The sequence below is a fragment of the Hesperophylax consimilis genome, chromosome 14 (assembly GCF_061612785.1).
Source record: "Hesperophylax consimilis isolate HC1 chromosome 14, BYU_Hcon_1.0, whole genome shotgun sequence".
NCBI classification, from domain to species: domain Eukaryota; kingdom Metazoa; phylum Arthropoda; class Insecta; order Trichoptera; family Limnephilidae; genus Hesperophylax; species Hesperophylax consimilis.
This window is the reverse complement of record NC_142849.1, coordinates 32570470-32587970: the sequence shown is the minus strand read 5'-3', so window position 1 is coordinate 32587970 and position 17501 is coordinate 32570470. Positions and strand designations below refer to the sequence as shown.

Sequence of the window (17501 nt, the reverse complement as noted above, 5' to 3'; positions counted from 1 at the left end):
TTGTGAAGAACACAAATTCATCAAATAAAATATAATGCGTAAGTCGGGAATTGAACCCGCGATCTTAGTCGAAAGATTTACCTCTCAACTACGGAGGACGTCATTTGACGACTAAATCTCAGAAAACCCCGTTAAGAGAGAGTTGGCAACGTGATGTTATGTAGTGAATTTATAAAACTAGGAAGCTTTAACTCGCGTTCGCATATCCTACCACACTAATGCGCACGTTGTTTTCTCAGAATATGAGATTGCTTATTTAAAAGAACGGAATTGAATAACAAAAATGTTAGCCTATGAGAAATTCGAGCCTCTGAATCCTTCTCAGTTATTTAATCCCAGGGTACATAGAGTTTTATAAGTGCATTTGACGAGCGCCATTATTCCACCTTCATAGAAATCGCTTCCTTTTCGCGAGGAGGAATTTATCGCACAAAGAAACCACTTAAAATTGAAAGTAGTTCAGCTGAGAGCAAGTCAAAGGTGATTAATTATTACAGTTTTTTATCTTTTGCTGAAAGGAGTTTTCAGTTTGTTTATTTTTATGAACCGGTATTCAACTGCAAACTAATTTTAATCTCAGTTAAATGTAGTTGGGTGGTGAACTTTGTGATAAATAGCTGACATTTATGTTAAATCAATAAAAATTCTTTCGGACTATGCTTTTTTGGGATTGTATTTAAAAAAATGCAAATGTTAAAAGCTAATAAAAGTTACGATGTGTTAGTTGCTAAAATAAAAAGTATTCAAAAAATCCTTTTTCTTATAGCTGATTTTACGATAGTAATTGTTTTCCAAAAAAAGGAAAATTGACGTCACTTTTGTATCTCATTTCTAGGAAATTTTATGGCGATATTTTGAGAATACATTAATTTTTCTGGCGAAACTTTTGTCACACGAAAATATTGTGAGGAATAAATTATTTCAAGATAATATTGTGGGGAATTAGTGTTTTCCGAAAATATTGTAGGGAATTAATTATTTCGTAAAAATATTGTGGGGAATTAGTGTTTTCTCTGAAATTCTGTAGCCACCCCCCGCCATGTATTTTTAAATATTGTGTGGGGAATTATTAGATTCGAGAATATTTTGTTGGGAATTAATTATTTCAAGAAAATATTGTGGGGAATTAGTGTTTTCACTGTAATTCGGTAGCCACCCCTCCGCCATGTATTTTAAAAGATTGTGTGGGAATTAGTGGATTAAAAAATATTGTGGGCAGTCCAGTACTCAGCAATAGAGAATACCTCATACATACATTTTGAAATCTAGGGAAACTTCGGTCTGAAAAATCAATATAAGGATAGCATAAGTTTACCCAAAATAAAAACAAAAAATAAATAAAAAAACGAAACGTGGTCCGCGGTACGGATCAAAAAAGTTTGGGGACCTCAGATCTAAGCAAACATACATTTCATTTAAACTTGGAAGAATTGAAAACAAACATTTCATTGAAACGAAACTCGTAAATATAATTATTGAAATCGAAACCAAGTCACTTAAGACGTACAATATTGATGCTAATTGGGAGTAAAGTTTGACTTTCCTGAATAATTCGGAATATACAAAGAAAAAGATTCAAACTAGCTATTGGAGAAAAGACAACGTTTGCAATTTGCACAACTGTTACATTATTCTGTAGTAAATTCTGTATTCACATAGGTCGTATACATTCCGATACCTTTGTATGCATTGTAAGTAAATGTATTTCATCGTATATCCTCAAGTCCCGACTCTACGCATTGTACCAATTCCTTTCATATCAAAATCCCTCTTTACAAATGTATGTAAAATCAACCTGTATCTACCTGATGAATACGGGGACACGGAATAACATTCACCTTAGAAATATATTCACCCTTTCACCTTTAACCTTTAGGGGCTTGTTATCCGAGGTGTGAAGTCTGCCTTTTCCACAGGGGATTATACCAATAAAGGCTGTTTCACAAATTTACTTTCAACTTTTCCAACTGATACGGAGTGCTTCATATCCGTCAGAATTTTGTTCTTCTATTTTTAATCCTATTTCTCCTCCCATTGTCATTCTGAAATGCTATTTTAGACGTTTGCTATTCAAATTAGGTCAAGTAATTTAATAAGTATCAATTACCTAATCTCAAAGCAGAAATATAATAGAAAGGAAGAAACGCTTTGGCATCATATGATTTTCTCGGAACTTCAAGGATAATACAATCTAACAACCTTATTTAAACCATGCGTTATGGAGCTTTCAAATATCCTTTTAACCGTCGTAAAATTGGGCAAGATGATTGAGGATTGCTGATAAACGTTTAGTAAATTCGTAAAAATATCACACACCTGTTCATGCACCTGCGTTTGTTTTAATAAATATATAATGACTAAATGCCAAAATATATTTTTATGAGCACGTGTTCAAAACAATGGTATTTTGCTTAAAGTTTATCAGAAAACCTATCGATTCATTCTTTAATGGTCCGCAATCACATTTTAACCTAATTCCGAATAATTCGAAGAGATTCTTAATACATTAGCAATTTTTTTTTCAGAAAGTTTTTTCCGTGCATGTTTTGGTATAGTAAATCATTACAAACATGTGTTCAACGAATAGTAAAGAAAATGTTTTCCCATGGTGAGTAGGGTGAGTTTTTTGGTGATAATGAGAATAAGTGACTCTAACTCTTAACTCCCTTTTCAAACATTTTCAAATAATCACCATTCTCACAGCCCTTAAGAGATAGAGATAATATATCCTTAGATTATACGAATATTGCTGTGTATTTAAAATATGTTTATGACTAAACAAGATATTGACTGCAATGAACAACATGTAGTAGAAATTTCGAAGTAGAGACATCGAATAACGAAAGAAAATAAATCGATCGAAGTGGAACAAAGGGCTTACAACTTAGATATATTATTTGGATATAAAAATTATTTGTTCTGTCAGTGGCTTCACAAGAGATTGACAATGCTTTTAGAAGGTGAAATAGCTGTCAAGTGTATCAATATGACTGGCAGGGCTAAAAGCGTAAAAATCAATCGCAAAAACAATAAAAAAGAAGTGGAATTTGTGACAATACATGATTTGGTCATTAAAATGAACGAGATGTAGAAGGGATTTGTAAGATTACTTAGCTGTTTAGCATATTCCTTACAAGCCGTTGAGGATTGGGAGATTTAGTTTTAGTTTTTTTAAATTCATTTATTTAAAAATAACCAAACTTTCTCCTTGTGTTGAGATAAGAAATGAACATAATTAACACAATAAAGTCATATACAACAAAAACCATTGAAATTATAATAATATAATGAAAGAAATTGTTTTCATAATTGAATTATATGACTCACAACTGAAAAGTCACTCACGATATGTCAGAAAAACACTCTTTTATAAAATTTTAATATTTCATTTAGCCCGCAAAAAACGATGGCCACGGTGATATATTAATGTAATTATATAATGTTCAAGCTAGAATTTTGTTTATAATTTGTTTTTCATTGATCCACTTTGAATAATTTGACGAATCAATTGCATCTAATAACGCTGTCTGACAGGAAAATTATGTCGCACCTGGTTATATTACACATTAAGTCATTAACGACTTAATTTACAGCCCTGCCATTATCGCCACTATTAAATACCATGTACCGAATAGGAACACAAGACAAACTGTAACATTCTTCTTCAATACATACACAATCAACTATCAGACACACTCTCTAACCAATAGGATGCATGATCTAAGCAATAAGTTTGGGGGTACCATTGATATATATATATAAACCATTTAAATAACAAAGCGTTATTATAACAATCAATATTACCAATCTATTAAATCCTACAAATTATAGTTGACAATGTAGTTTTGGTGATTTGTTTTATATTACGTAGCATTTTTCTAGTTTCTATTTTATTTTACTGTTACATTGTTTTACTAATAATGTTTGCTATTTGATGATATTTCATGCTTTATGTATATTTTTTATAGCTCACAAGGTATATTGTGTTCCTATATCCATTTAAAAGCCCAGCTGGGCGTAAAACAAAATAAAATAAATTATAATTTTTTTGGTAAACTAATGTTTTTAAGACAAGATTTTTTTATGCATAGCACAAAGGGTAACAATTATTTTACAAGCAATAATTGTTACCCTTTGTGCTATGCATAAAAAAATATTGTCTTAAAAACATTAGTTTACCAAAAAAATAATAATTAATATTTGACAAGTTCAAGTATTTCACCTAAAAATGTAGACAATTTGTCTCGACGCCATCTAGTGAGAGAGTTAGCACTTACAATGCATTTCTCATATAAAATAAAGTTGGTTGTTTTCAGGTGAAAAAATGTAACAAGCAGTAATTGTTGAATGAAACACTAGTATATATTGAATCATTTCGCGGGTAAGAGATAAGCCGCCATAGCTCAGTGGTCAGAGCTGTCAACCGGAAATAGAAGGGACACGGGTTCGACTCCCGTTGGCGTCATGTATCTTTTATCAGGAGATTTTTCAATGTGGATGAGTGTTTCAGGCGAATAATTATCGCTTGTAAAATAATTGTTACCAAAATAAAATAGATAGAATATTTATTATCGCATATTTTGGTAATTCTTATACATATTTACCTCAATCGCCAGCTCAAAGTCTTTCTTCTCGATGGTACCACTCTGGTTCACATCTGAAACAAATAATAAACAACAAATTATAACAAATCTGAAAACAGATTATTTTTATCAAACACTATAATTTTGATTTTATTCAAAACAGTGCAATCTCTCAAGAACAAAATCGCTCATGGCCAAAGGGCATCTAATCATTTTGCAAACATCCGTGCATGCGCACTCCAGTCACCCATCTCTCTTTCACACAACGCTTGATTCTTATGTTACTGCAAAGTCATAAATTTATCGCAAATCGAAAATTGTATTTATAGTTTAGGTATTTACAAATTTGCAGACGGTGTGACTTTAGACGAAAACATTGGTGTACCATTATGTCAAATCAATAAACCGGCTTAAAGAATGATTTAATATTAACGTTTAAATAATTAAGAAACCTTACCATTAAATTTGGGGCAAACAAATTTCAAAGTACGCTCACAGAATAGAGAATCTATTTTCACAATTACTTTCTAAGTAAATCGGTTTAACTGGTAATGAATCATTTTAGAAATTATAAAAATTGGAAGCTGGTGGTGGTAAATAGAATCATAAATAATCGGTCGTCTCAAAGTGGCTTAACCATATTTTGAAAATGCCCTTGAACGCGGCAACAGAACAAAAAAAAAACTAAAAATACTTGCAGAACTTAATAAATACATTATTAAATTTGATTTATGTACTTTAAATTAAAGAAAAGTTAAATGGAGTTCTACGAATTAAACATAAAACAATTAATACACCTACTAAGATTAAAATTTCCCTCGTATACCCTCGAAAGTGCTTCTGTTTCTTGCTTGTGAAAAATTATTCTCATTTTCAGTGTTTTACGTGTTTTCTGGCAGTGTGCGGCGTGTAGCGGTATGTTTTTAATTTGATGCAAATTGTAAACACAACGTAAACTTTTCAAATAATTAAATAAGGTAAATTGGAGCGAACTGTTTTTAACGCGTTCTCTTAAATAACATCAACAACATTTATACACGTGGGGCGATATTTTAGCTTTTGTCTGTTGAGAATATTCTCGGAGAACAGTGGCGGTACTTTTAATGAGGCAGGAGAAGCTGAGAAGAGGGGGAAAGAGATACATGTATCCATATTTGTACTAGGTACGTAATTTAAATGTTTTTAAAATCATGTTTATACTTCCCATTTCCGTTACTTTTACGTTTTATTTAAAGTTTCCATCAATATAAGATTACTAGATCGGCTGTAACAACCATAATACGTAAGTCTCATTGCCCAGAATAATAATAGACGGTAATTATGTGGATTCTTCATTAGATTATCGACCTCACAAACCGAATGGAACAAATTAATAGAAGACGTTATTATTTGTAGATATGCATTCTAAGTATCGAATTTAGAAGCAAATTTCGAGGGTCTTAAGAATTATTGACGTATATTTAAAAAAAGGACATCTACTGTAAAATAAAACGTACTTTTTAGCAATTAGTTAATCTTGAATATATAGACTTTTTATACCAAAAAAGTTGAGATACTCGTATGTGTAACGACAAACAGCTGTGAGTTAAATTACACCGTACTACGATATATCAAAACAGTGGTATAATTTTTTTTTTTTATTCGATATTTTTTTAATATTGACAGGATAATTACCATTTTTGTCAAAACAGATGCAGAAAGCAGAAATTAATTCCGACGACCATTATTTTTAACACGTGGCCGACTCTACTTAGCTCACTTTGACTTACCACGGGAAATCTAACGAGGAATTGACTTTTGCATCTCATCTATTCTCTCTTGGTCTGTGAATGATACTGATTTGCGTAAAAAACGGCAAGTCAATATAATGGTGATAGCTGAAAACGACGGTAAAAAATTAATGTGAGACACGGAGGTGTCGTAGGTATGTGTGTGTGGAATAAGAAGTCTATCCAGCAATTTAGGATTAAACCTAAGTCTTTGCTGAACTACAGAAATACAATAAAATAAAACTGAGGTGAAATGTTATCAAAAAATATATTATTCTGTTTCGAGGCAACTTCTGCGCGCTGCGGCCCCATTTACCATGTATTTATTCAGTGCTCGAAAAATGAAAGTTGCCGTTTTGCGACGCGCCCTATATTCGTGCCCTTTTCTACTTTGAATAAAAGGGATTATCTTCCTAAACCCCTTTATGTAGCGCTGCTCAAACAGTCATCTACATTGTGTTCGTATCATTCTTAAACCAGAAATCTTTAACGCTTCACTTTTTTATATTTAGTACTCTTTTGGCGGATTTAAAAAAGGTTTTTAGGGAGTTTTTTTTTCAATTGCTGGTTCTTTATTGTGGGGATTTAGTAAATTTTATCATTTCGTTATCAAATACTGCCATCGTACGGATTTAAAGAAAGCGGATAAAACGGATGACACTTTACTATAATTTTTGGCTTCTGCAAAAAGAGTTTGTTGAAATCTACAGAGTAAAAACGATTAAATTGTACATATAATTACACGGTGTTTTTCTTTTTCAGTTATCGATATTTTTTTTGCTATATAATGAGGTTTTCTCGGACTTGGACTTGTGTATTTTTGAAAAGTAATCGAGACTGCTGTCAGCTACACTATATATTATGAACTACACGGAGAAAAATTCTAATATTGAATATTAGAAATTTATTAAGAATCTCTTCAATTTTAAAAAAAAGGGATTGTGGGCCCTTAACTAATAAATTGATTGGTTTCCTAATAAACTTTCAGTAAAATACGTATGTTTTATCACGATGTATGAACACGTGTTCATAAAAATCCTAATATTTCCACATTTCGTCATTGTATACTATCAAGGAAAATATGTAGGTGCACGAACACGTGTTCCAATATATTGTATACTATCAAGGCAAATATGCAGGTGCACGAACACGTGTTCCAAGATATTGTATACTATCAAAGCCAACATGTGTTCCAACATATTAAAAATTAACCAAAAATTTGTCAGGAAACGGCCTACAATCCAGGTTTTAACCCGTTTGCCAAAAATTTGAAGAGATTTTGAATAAATAAGCAATAATATTTTTTCTCCGTGTAATAACTACATTATAAGGTTTTCAAAACATCAAACAAAATTTCTGTGGAAATTTTTTATTTCATCATTACAATTACAAAAACTTTATGCATTTGGTAATGGAAGATTTATTATAATATTTGTATTTTTGTAGACCAGCTTTTGTTCAAAATATTTTCTCTTTGTTGATTAAAACACCATCGCAATTATCCCAAACAATGTTGCACCAGAGATTAATTTATAAACTTTACTGGTTTTAACTTATTTTATTCTAACATTTTCCTGTTTTTGAACTATTTACTACATTTTAAGAATAATTGCTTTTGAATGCAATAAAACAAAACAAATATAGGATCTATCATAAATATGTACACGACCCTATATATAGATATCGAATAAGCACGTATTATGATCCAGACGGAGTTGGGACAGTAGTAAAACAGTATACTATTGAAGGTAATACAAACAAGCTAACTAAAACTAATAAGCCATCTTGTCACTTGTCACAACTATTATCTCGCGTCAAATATTTGGTGTCACGACTAACACCAAATATTCCCGATTATCACGACCTGACATGAAAGCTTTCAAGTACAAACAATTAAATTAACGTGAATAATATGGAAAGTCAGGATATTTAAGGAGTTTGGGGTAGCCAGCGGCGTAAAAAAATAGAATTTAATTTAATTTTTTATTTGACATTAGTTTAATTTATTTTGTAAGACAAATAAAACAAATTTATTATAATATGTTTTAAATTTCGTTGACAAAAATTAAAAAATATATTTAGTTATTGTAGACCAATTTATTGTCATATTTGTTGGACTATGTTTAAAAAGTCGGTGATCACTGTAATTAAAAAACCACTCTTCTTTACTTGAACGAATTTTATAAAGATTATTGTAAGCATAAAAAACTAGTGCCTGATCGAAGTATTTAAAAAAATAAAACTTCTATTTTTTATAAACAATAAACTAGCGCTTCTTTCCTTGAAAATCAAAACTTCTGCCATAAGTCTCTTTAAGACCCATGTTCACTCCTTTTTATTCTCAAAAAGGCCCCTCAACACACCATCCCCAAAAATGACATAGGCCTCGAGGGAAATATATATCCACAGTGTCTCCTGTGTGGAGTTAATTTAAAAAAAAAGTTTTACCAGATGTAAGATATTAATAAATTTTAATTAATTAACAGAAACGTAAAAAATAATTTATTAAAAGAGTATTTACAAAACTAAATAAGTCCACATAAACAAGTTTTTAGTAGAGGGTCAACGGGTGCTTTTTTAATACATTTTCGACTGTTTAAGATTTCAAAAGATTGTAAAGATCGTTGGCAAAATACATTGATAAAATCTTTAGATATAAATGAGCCGATGCGGATATATAAATAAGCCCCACAGATAAATTGTATTTCTCTTTGAATGTAGTTAAACAATTTCAATAAATTCAGAATAAATTTATTCATGTTTTTCCCCAAAAGGGTTGAACTAATAACCAACCCTTTTTATGGCCTAATTAACCCTTATCAACATTTCTACATCTGAATGTTTCGTTGTAAAATTTAGAAAACATTTGATAAAAAAAATCTAAAAAGGTATTAAAAACAAAATATTCTTCGATACTGCTAAGCCAAGGGATCTTGGAACTAGAGCAGATTAATCTAGCGGTACAGATTGTAACAGAAATTGTATAGGACTATGGCAGACCCGTAAAAATAACTTGATTTATAAAATAAATTATGTGAAACCGCACAAAAGTCCCAACTGTTCTTAACCGTCTGGAGCCAGGGAGACTATGGCATCCCTAATTGGGGTTTGTTGTGAAGGTGAAGGTAGTGGGAAGGGGAAGAGGAAAATGGGGAGTACATGGCTCTTAAGATGCCGTCACCAAACACGGCTAAAGTAATTTCAAGCCACCTTTCAATTCTGAATGGTGGTCTTACACCAGGGTGATAATGGGAGTGTATTCTCCACTCTGAAACGAGGCGCAAATATGCTTTATATTATTTTAAATGAGTAAATTGTGAAATGAAACAAATTCGTCAAATAAAATTGACGCATGCGGGAATTGAACCCGCGACCTTCGACTTGCTAGTCGAGAGCCTTACCTCTCGACCACGGAGGCTGTCAAATAATATATTTGCATGTTTCGTGAAGCTGAAAGTATTTATAATATATTTGCCTCAGGATGAAATTGCCTTTCGAAAACCAATATTGCCAATTTTCTTTATAATTTAATTTTTTTTTTTTGTTCACAAAAAATTAGATAAATTGCAGAAATTTACCTTCCGAATGAACACTGTTTTAAAATCAACTTTAAAAAATTAAACAAAAGAAATAAACGTTTCAAATAAAATAATTTTTGATTACAGGTACATACCTAACCTACTTAATCGCTAATTTGAGTTAATTATTTAGAAATATAGAATATTTAACAAATTAGCAGTACATAATATAACACAAATTATACAGTACTGTTTTTTTTACCATTAACTTAAATAAATTATTACACAAAGACGATAAAAAATGTTAGTGTGGTGATGAACTGTGGGATCTTTCGCTTACAAGCCGAGTGCTATAAAATCTAAATTACTGATGTAGATATGTTAGATATGAAAAATTGGAAACGATTTTTGTTGAAGGAAGTGAAAATGAAAGTACACAAGTCTTTATATTTTTCGTATTAAACAATTCTCTTAATATCATTAAAATATTTACAACGAAATATATTTCAAGAATTCATAATTTCTTAGAACAGATCCATTGCTAACTTAAATGAGAATAGAAACGAATTATATCGCACAGAGTTTTGGCGGCCATCCTTCCCTTCCCCTTAATCGGTTTTATCCCCTCTAGGCCTGCCAAAGATGTTTCACAAAATGAGGTAATATAATTAGGTCCCAATGGCCGAATGGTTAGAGGCGTTGTCCCGGTAAGACAGAGTTCCTGGGTTCGATTCACAGTTGAGACCGTTACCTTTTTTAATTTTTATTTGTCTTGTTCTTTTTTTTTTTGTTATTTGTTTTTGGGGTATTATGCCGTGTTGCGCTAACTCCTTCTTTAGCCAACGTTTCGGACAGCATTGCAGTGTCCATCATCAGGGCAGATGTGTTATTTGTCTTGTTCTGTTTCAAGTTTCTTTCAGATTGATTGTAATTATTATCTTCTTCACTTACATTATAAAATGCCTCTCGACAAATTATGAAGATACTGTGACCTGAAATTCGTACCACTCGTCTATTACCAGGTACGTTCATATTAACATTTTTTTGGGTTGACTTCTTGAATAGTCAACCATTGATGGCCGTTCATAACGCTTTAGAACTATTAAAACCACAATCTAGTTTCTAGACAAAAAGGCAAAAGTAATGATACAATAGTTATTTTACCTATTCCACCCCATGCCATTGTTCTCGTAAGGAAATACAATAATGTTTACAGTTATCGAACTTTCCATGTTCGAAATACAAACAATCAATTTGATCGTTTTCGCAGATTTCTAAATGTTTCAAAATGGATACCAATTGATTTACGGTTATTATTGCGAATAAACGCTCTCGAAAGCGACTATTATTTTTCCAGAAATGATGACTGTGTGTTAAGGTTTCGATTATTCCTAGATAAACGATTAAACACGTTGTAAATCATTTAGGTCTTAATCCGTTTTGAGAATTCAATTTCGATTTGAATTTGTGAAAAGGTTACAAACAACTTGATTAGTAAATATAGAAATTAAAACATTAGTAAAGTCAATAATAATATTTTTTTACGTATCAACGTATCACGAAATCAAAGCCAGGAAATTTTTAACCCGCGACAGGTAACAAGGTGCCTGTGAGACCGGGCTTTTGTAAAACCGCGAATATTTATTTTCCCTTTGTCGATTCAGGCTGTGATTTCGAGGCGCACGTGCAGGAAAATTGGCGCTAAACTGGTCAGTAAGACCGGCATTACCAAATATGTAAGTGAAATGATATAGGGTTTAGTGAGACTGATGGTATTTAAGTTTTTCTAAGAGTTCCTAATGTCGAACAAGCATGATTTGAATAGAATTAATTTGTTTTTAAAAATTTTATTAAGGCTCATGAAAAAGAACAGGAGTATCAAAGTAAAAATATTATAATAATTGAAGGTTTTTAGATGAATACATCGTAACAGGTGAGTTGTTTAGGAGTAGAATAATAAGTATAAAGTACATACTATAATAAGCTGAGTTTGAACAATATAAGCAGGTACAATAAAAGTTATCAGAGAGTTATGTTTTACAAAGGAGTTCAATAAATGTGCAAACAAGAGTGTAAAAAAAAATACTCAAGATGAAAATAACGTTTACTTTTTTAAATAAATTTCCTATATTTACCGAAGTTATAACTTGAAAACAAAGGTCCTAGAGACCGGCGTCACCAACTACGTAAGACAATTTTGTGTCACCACTGGAGGGTTAAAAACAAACCTATGATATGTTATATGACTATTCGTAATTTGAAAGGGTACTTATAATAAAAAAATTAACTCCATAGTTATGAGAAAAGAACGCTGTAGGAGAATGTTTGAGTTAGATTTTAGTAAATTTGTTAGACGGAATTTGTAACTGGTTACGTACACATATATAAAAAAATTCTATGTTAATATGAATAAATGAATGATTTGGATTAGAAAATACTAAAAGAATTGCATACGGTGTCTCCTTTGTTCTCGAACCCCTCCTAAAAGAGAAAATCTCATGTTTAGGAGTGGTTTAACAACAAAAGAGAAATAACATTACATTAAAAAATTATTGTTTGAGTAGTTTATAATTCGAAACTATAATGACGAATGCAAATAATTGCGTTCCAAATATTGACAAAAAAACGAAAAAAAATCTATGGTCAGTTAACGATATTTGCGAATATGATTCTGATAGTCGGTAGACAAAATCCGCTGCTTTTAACGCGGCCTCTACGGTGTCGGATAAGGTGTCAATAAATACAACTTTTTAAATGATGTCGTTTGTTATGCAAAATAACTGGCTTATTAATTAATGGAGGTGAACTAATTACGTTTTTAGAATTGAAAAAAGATCTTATACACGATACATATATTTAATTAATTCGTCTCACATTTGTTAATTAAGGCGAAGCACTACGTAGTAATGCAAAATCATGTGTTTTTGGTTTGAAAATTTGGTCACCTAGAAATGTTTCAGATGCCTTAATTAAATACTGCGAGTAGAATACATCTTGAACTTTGAAATAATCGAGTATTTTTTAGATAAATCTTTTTATGAGCCCGTGAAAAAAATAATGTATAAGGCCTATGAAAACTGATTTAAAGTTCAAAATCTCTTACTTACGAACCCATTTAATTGTATAATGTGGCAAATTAAATTATTTATAAAATTATCGGAAAAAATTTTTTTTTGCCTAAACATCCACAAAATAAAATAAAAGGCATTTTTAGGCCATGTTTGTTTCTTGTATAAATCAAAACAGGTGGATGGTGTTAAGCGGGAATTTAAACCTTATCGCCATCTACTAAGGGATGTTATTGATAACGGCTTGATTTAAAATATTACACGACGTAGTGCATCGCCTTAATTAATTTATCTAAAATTTGGGCTGGAGGCCAGATAAACCTAACTTGATTCTGTGCAAAGAATGCGGTCCATCTGATTGACAGTCCGTTGTTAACAGAGCGATTGTCATCTTTTATGCATAGATGCAATGCGAAAATTTTGAGCCTTTCGTACGGGTATTTTAATGGAGCCTGCTTCAAGGAGCTAGCATTGATTTCCAGTATAACGGTTGCACGTGCATTAAACTAAACGGACACAAGCAACACCCGATCACAGTTGATGTTGGCTTCACGAGAACTGGTCGTTTCTTCGACTCGTTTTTGTATAAATCCACTCGTATGTGAGATACCGGCATCTGTTTTTCCACCTTAATATAATCAGGCCCTCTTTTCAAGACCCGCTTTAATAAATTCCTTCCAAAAGACCTTATCATATCACTGCCCAACGGGGTAGCGACATGGTTCCCCTGCGTTCACACTGTACAGACAGGGGCAGTCTTGTGAGGTATCACACAAAAAAAGGCTTAATACGGAACGTAATAATGAAAGATATAAACTTATATATGTGTTGATCAGGCATTTCATTGAGTTCCTAAATAAATGTATCGGAAGTGAAAATAATAAGAAACGAGATAGATTCAATAATTATTGTGTGCCATCAAGACAAACTTCACTTAAAAAAAAGCTATTGTGTTAAAAAGTAATAAAATATCTTCTGATCACGGAAACATCACAAAACATCACCGTCCTGACCAAACTTCGCTTGCAAATGGTCAAGAAAAGTTTTTCTATCTCAATAATGTGGCATGAGATGGAAATGAATTTTAGATTGAATTTCGCAAAATAAAGTTGTCTAATTTCGTTTCGGCCATCGTTTGGCCTGTTTGCTCTACGGCTGGGCGCTTTCAGCTCGGAAACGGACCACGGGCAAGCTTGCATACCATATAAATAATAATGCTGGTTTTATTTGGGTATTGTTGTCGCACGCGTCACGATCAGACCATTAATCACGCAATGTTGCCACATCAACATTAATAACCATACACACACGGCTGAGTGGGAACTCGTATAAATGTGTGTAAGCTAGTATATAAGCCTCGAAACTACTTTCGATATTGTTTGCACGGAGGTGCCCGTCTTAACACCAGCATCCGTGAATCATCATAGGTACTCATAAAACAAGTTGGTTTAAGAGTAAGCTACAAGCCAAAAATGTGTATATTCTTGGTATACCTTATATCGTAGGTAATATGCATTAAAATCGCTTGACAAACGGAGTCAAGAAACGTTCGATTTCATGCAAAAAACTGGTTTTTACTTATTTTGTAAATAATTTTATAAGAAAGCAAAAAATTTAATCAAGTGAAACTGTCACAGATAATCTTAACTATGAAACTGTATTTTTTAAAAGTTTTTTCCTTTAAGCGTTCATACATTTCGATTGAAAAAATATTTTTTGTAGTAGTTTCATTTATATTTTTTACTGAGTGATAAATTTTTTTATTTGTATTCTACTCTTTAATTAAAATAATATATAGTATATTTGCGGCACGTTCCAGAGTGGAAGATACTACCAGTATCGCCCTGGTGTAAGACCACCATTCAGAATTGAAACGTTGCTTGAAATGGCTTTAGCCGTGTTTGGTGACCAGATCTGAATAGCCAGGTACTTCCCCACCTTCCTCTTCCCCATCTCCCTCCCCTCCCCAATACCCTCAGCCTCACAACATACCCCAATTGGGGATGCCATAGTCTCACTGGCTCCAGACGGGAGCAGTTGGGACTCTTGTGCGGTAAAACTGTAAAAAAAAAAAAAAAAAACTCAAGCGAAGCCATAGGAAAACCTTCAAATTAACTAAAGCATATTTTTTGGTTTCCATTGGTGTAATTTGTTATAAAGATTAGTCAAAATATTGATTTGGCATTAAGCTTCGCTTTAACCCATCAGGCCTCTGGCATATTGAACATTATATTTGTGAAAAACCTCGGTTTTATATCGAATGTATATCCGCTTTGCAATAAAATCCAAAAATGGAATATTTCTTAACGTATCCGAAAATTAAAAGTGTTTTTCAAGATGCAAACATATAAAAATTTTTAAAAGTGGCTTACCTTTCGTTTTTTGTTTAAACATTGAAAAAAAAAAATATTAAAAAAAAGAATTACAAACATTTATAAAAATATCATTTATAAAAAAATTCACAAGTTTCATAAATTTTTATTAAATTGCTGTCGGAACCTTTGGTTTCACAGAAATGCACTTTTTTAATTCTTCTGTAGTTAACTTCAAGATTTGAATATAAAGTGTAGTGCTTTATCGTTATAACACCGTTTACATCATACTTCTCACTAAGATAATAAAGGAGAACAAATTCTATGAAACCAGTTGGTCCGTAAAAAGGGGAATAGCTGTGTAAAACCGAACAAATTAGCCTGAGGAGTTTAGAATTCGGAAACTAGTATAATACGAGTAGTTGCAAGAGATGAACCTTATCGATGAAATAATTTCTAAGTGTCATTATAGTAAGAGCGTATGCAAGTAAATATAAAAACAGTCGATCACTAATCAGAGTTAGGTGCATGTAGGTACCAACTTAACATTCGGAAACATTACCAAATCAAACAAACATCAAAATAATATAATGGTTCGAATAAGTGTAAAACCCAAAAGATTAAATAAAATATTTCTTAATGCGACATAAGACTTATAACGCGGGTTTGCTCGACGCTCACATTTTAATTATTTCTGATGAACATAAAAAAAATATCTAAAATGTTTCTAGAGGGTTCCCTACGGATGTAAGAAATTTATATTTGAGATTAATAATAACAGTACCTTAGTTCAAACTATTTTAGGAAAATTTTTTAAAACGTTTTTCAACAATAAAATTAAGCGTAGTAAGCACCAGCTTTTATTTTTTAGACGATGTATTGGTAACTTCCTGAGGGATCCCTCTAGAAACATTTGAGATTTTAGTAATACGTTCATCAGAAACAATTAAAATAAACACCACGAAAATATCGATTTTGTAGGCCTGCTAGGAATATCATTTCTTTCTATAGGAGCTGTCACTTTGACAGATGATAGCTGCGTAATTAGGGCGCTCCGTAAATTGTTCTGACTCCTTCTCCTACCATAGGTAGGAGAGAGGGTTTCGAATAATTTTCAAATATAGCCTGGCTAGCAGATCACAGCGCATATCGTCGCCACGCCCACGCTTATAGCACATCATCTTGACAGGTCTTTATCGGATGTTTGGAGTTATATAAAACGATTTGAACTTATAGCGTAATCTGTCACCCCCTTTAATGTGTAGGTAAGTACCTACGTACACATTGTACGTGGTCGTCAAACACATAAGCTATGTTTACGACCAACAAGTCGGTCGTTAATTTGAGCCTCTTATCCCAACGAAATGTCTCCTCAACCTTGTTTAGATGCTGATTTTTTTCAATAAATCTAAAATTTCTCTAAATCATGCGGTCAAAACACTTTTTACCCTTCGAAATTTTGAGACCCATCATTAATCGACATCGAATTTTAGATATGAAATAATTTAATGAAGAACCGAAAACCTGCCTGTGATATTCTTGATATTAGTGTATGAGCTCACCCATGGATGACAATAGATTAGTCTATTAGGTTATCCATAGATGGAGTTAGCTGCCGATAATTGTAGAAACCGAGGGAATAATAAATAAGTAGAAACCTCAAGGTCGGGATTCATATTATTCCAACCACCTTCCAATTAAGATATTAGAGCCCATTGTAAATCTATAGCGTTAAAAAACCAAGTGTTTTGTTGAAGCTGGAGTTTTATTTAATCAAAGAGTTCATGAGAAACCCACGAAACACAATACTACCCCATTTATCACACGGTACTAGAAAGGAAAATAAAGAGATCTTTCAAGAACGAGAAATTTTTGAGAAGAAGTCAGAATAATGATCAAAGTTTTTATTAGCGCATTTAACTTTTATTTTAGGTTTGTATAAGGTGCACTATCTTTCATGATTAATCAATCGATTAAGCGTCTGATGCATTCTGATGTTCTAACTTTGACTGAGTTATATTGCTTGCAAAACTTACAAGATTAAATCAAGATTAATGCTTTTCAATCTTAGCTTTCACAAGAGCGTTGCAAGGTAAGTTATCTTAGAACGTATTTACATTAACTTTTTCAGTGTGGATGAACGTATTTTAAGTTCAGAGTTCATAGATCAAAGGAACTTTAACTCTACAGATTGTCTGCTATTAAAAATCAACTCATCAAAACCAAAAAAAAAAAATCATTTCTTAAAAGT

The 17501-nt window shown here is 32.1% G+C and overlaps 1 protein-coding gene across 3 annotated transcripts in view; it reads right to left on the bottom strand.

The window, feature by feature from the left end:
* The window catches only part of Scp2 (Sarcoplasmic calcium-binding protein 2), a 327312-nt gene that overhangs the window by 117948 nt on the left and 191863 nt on the right, over nt 1-17501 (bottom strand). For all 3 annotated transcript variants that reach the window (XM_089639749.1, XM_089639750.1, XM_089639752.1), the window contains one exon: nt 4605-4657. In XM_089639749.1, coding sequence (XP_089495875.1) covers nt 4605-4657 — 53 coding nt within the window. The remainder of the gene's footprint in view (nt 1-4604; nt 4658-17501) is intronic.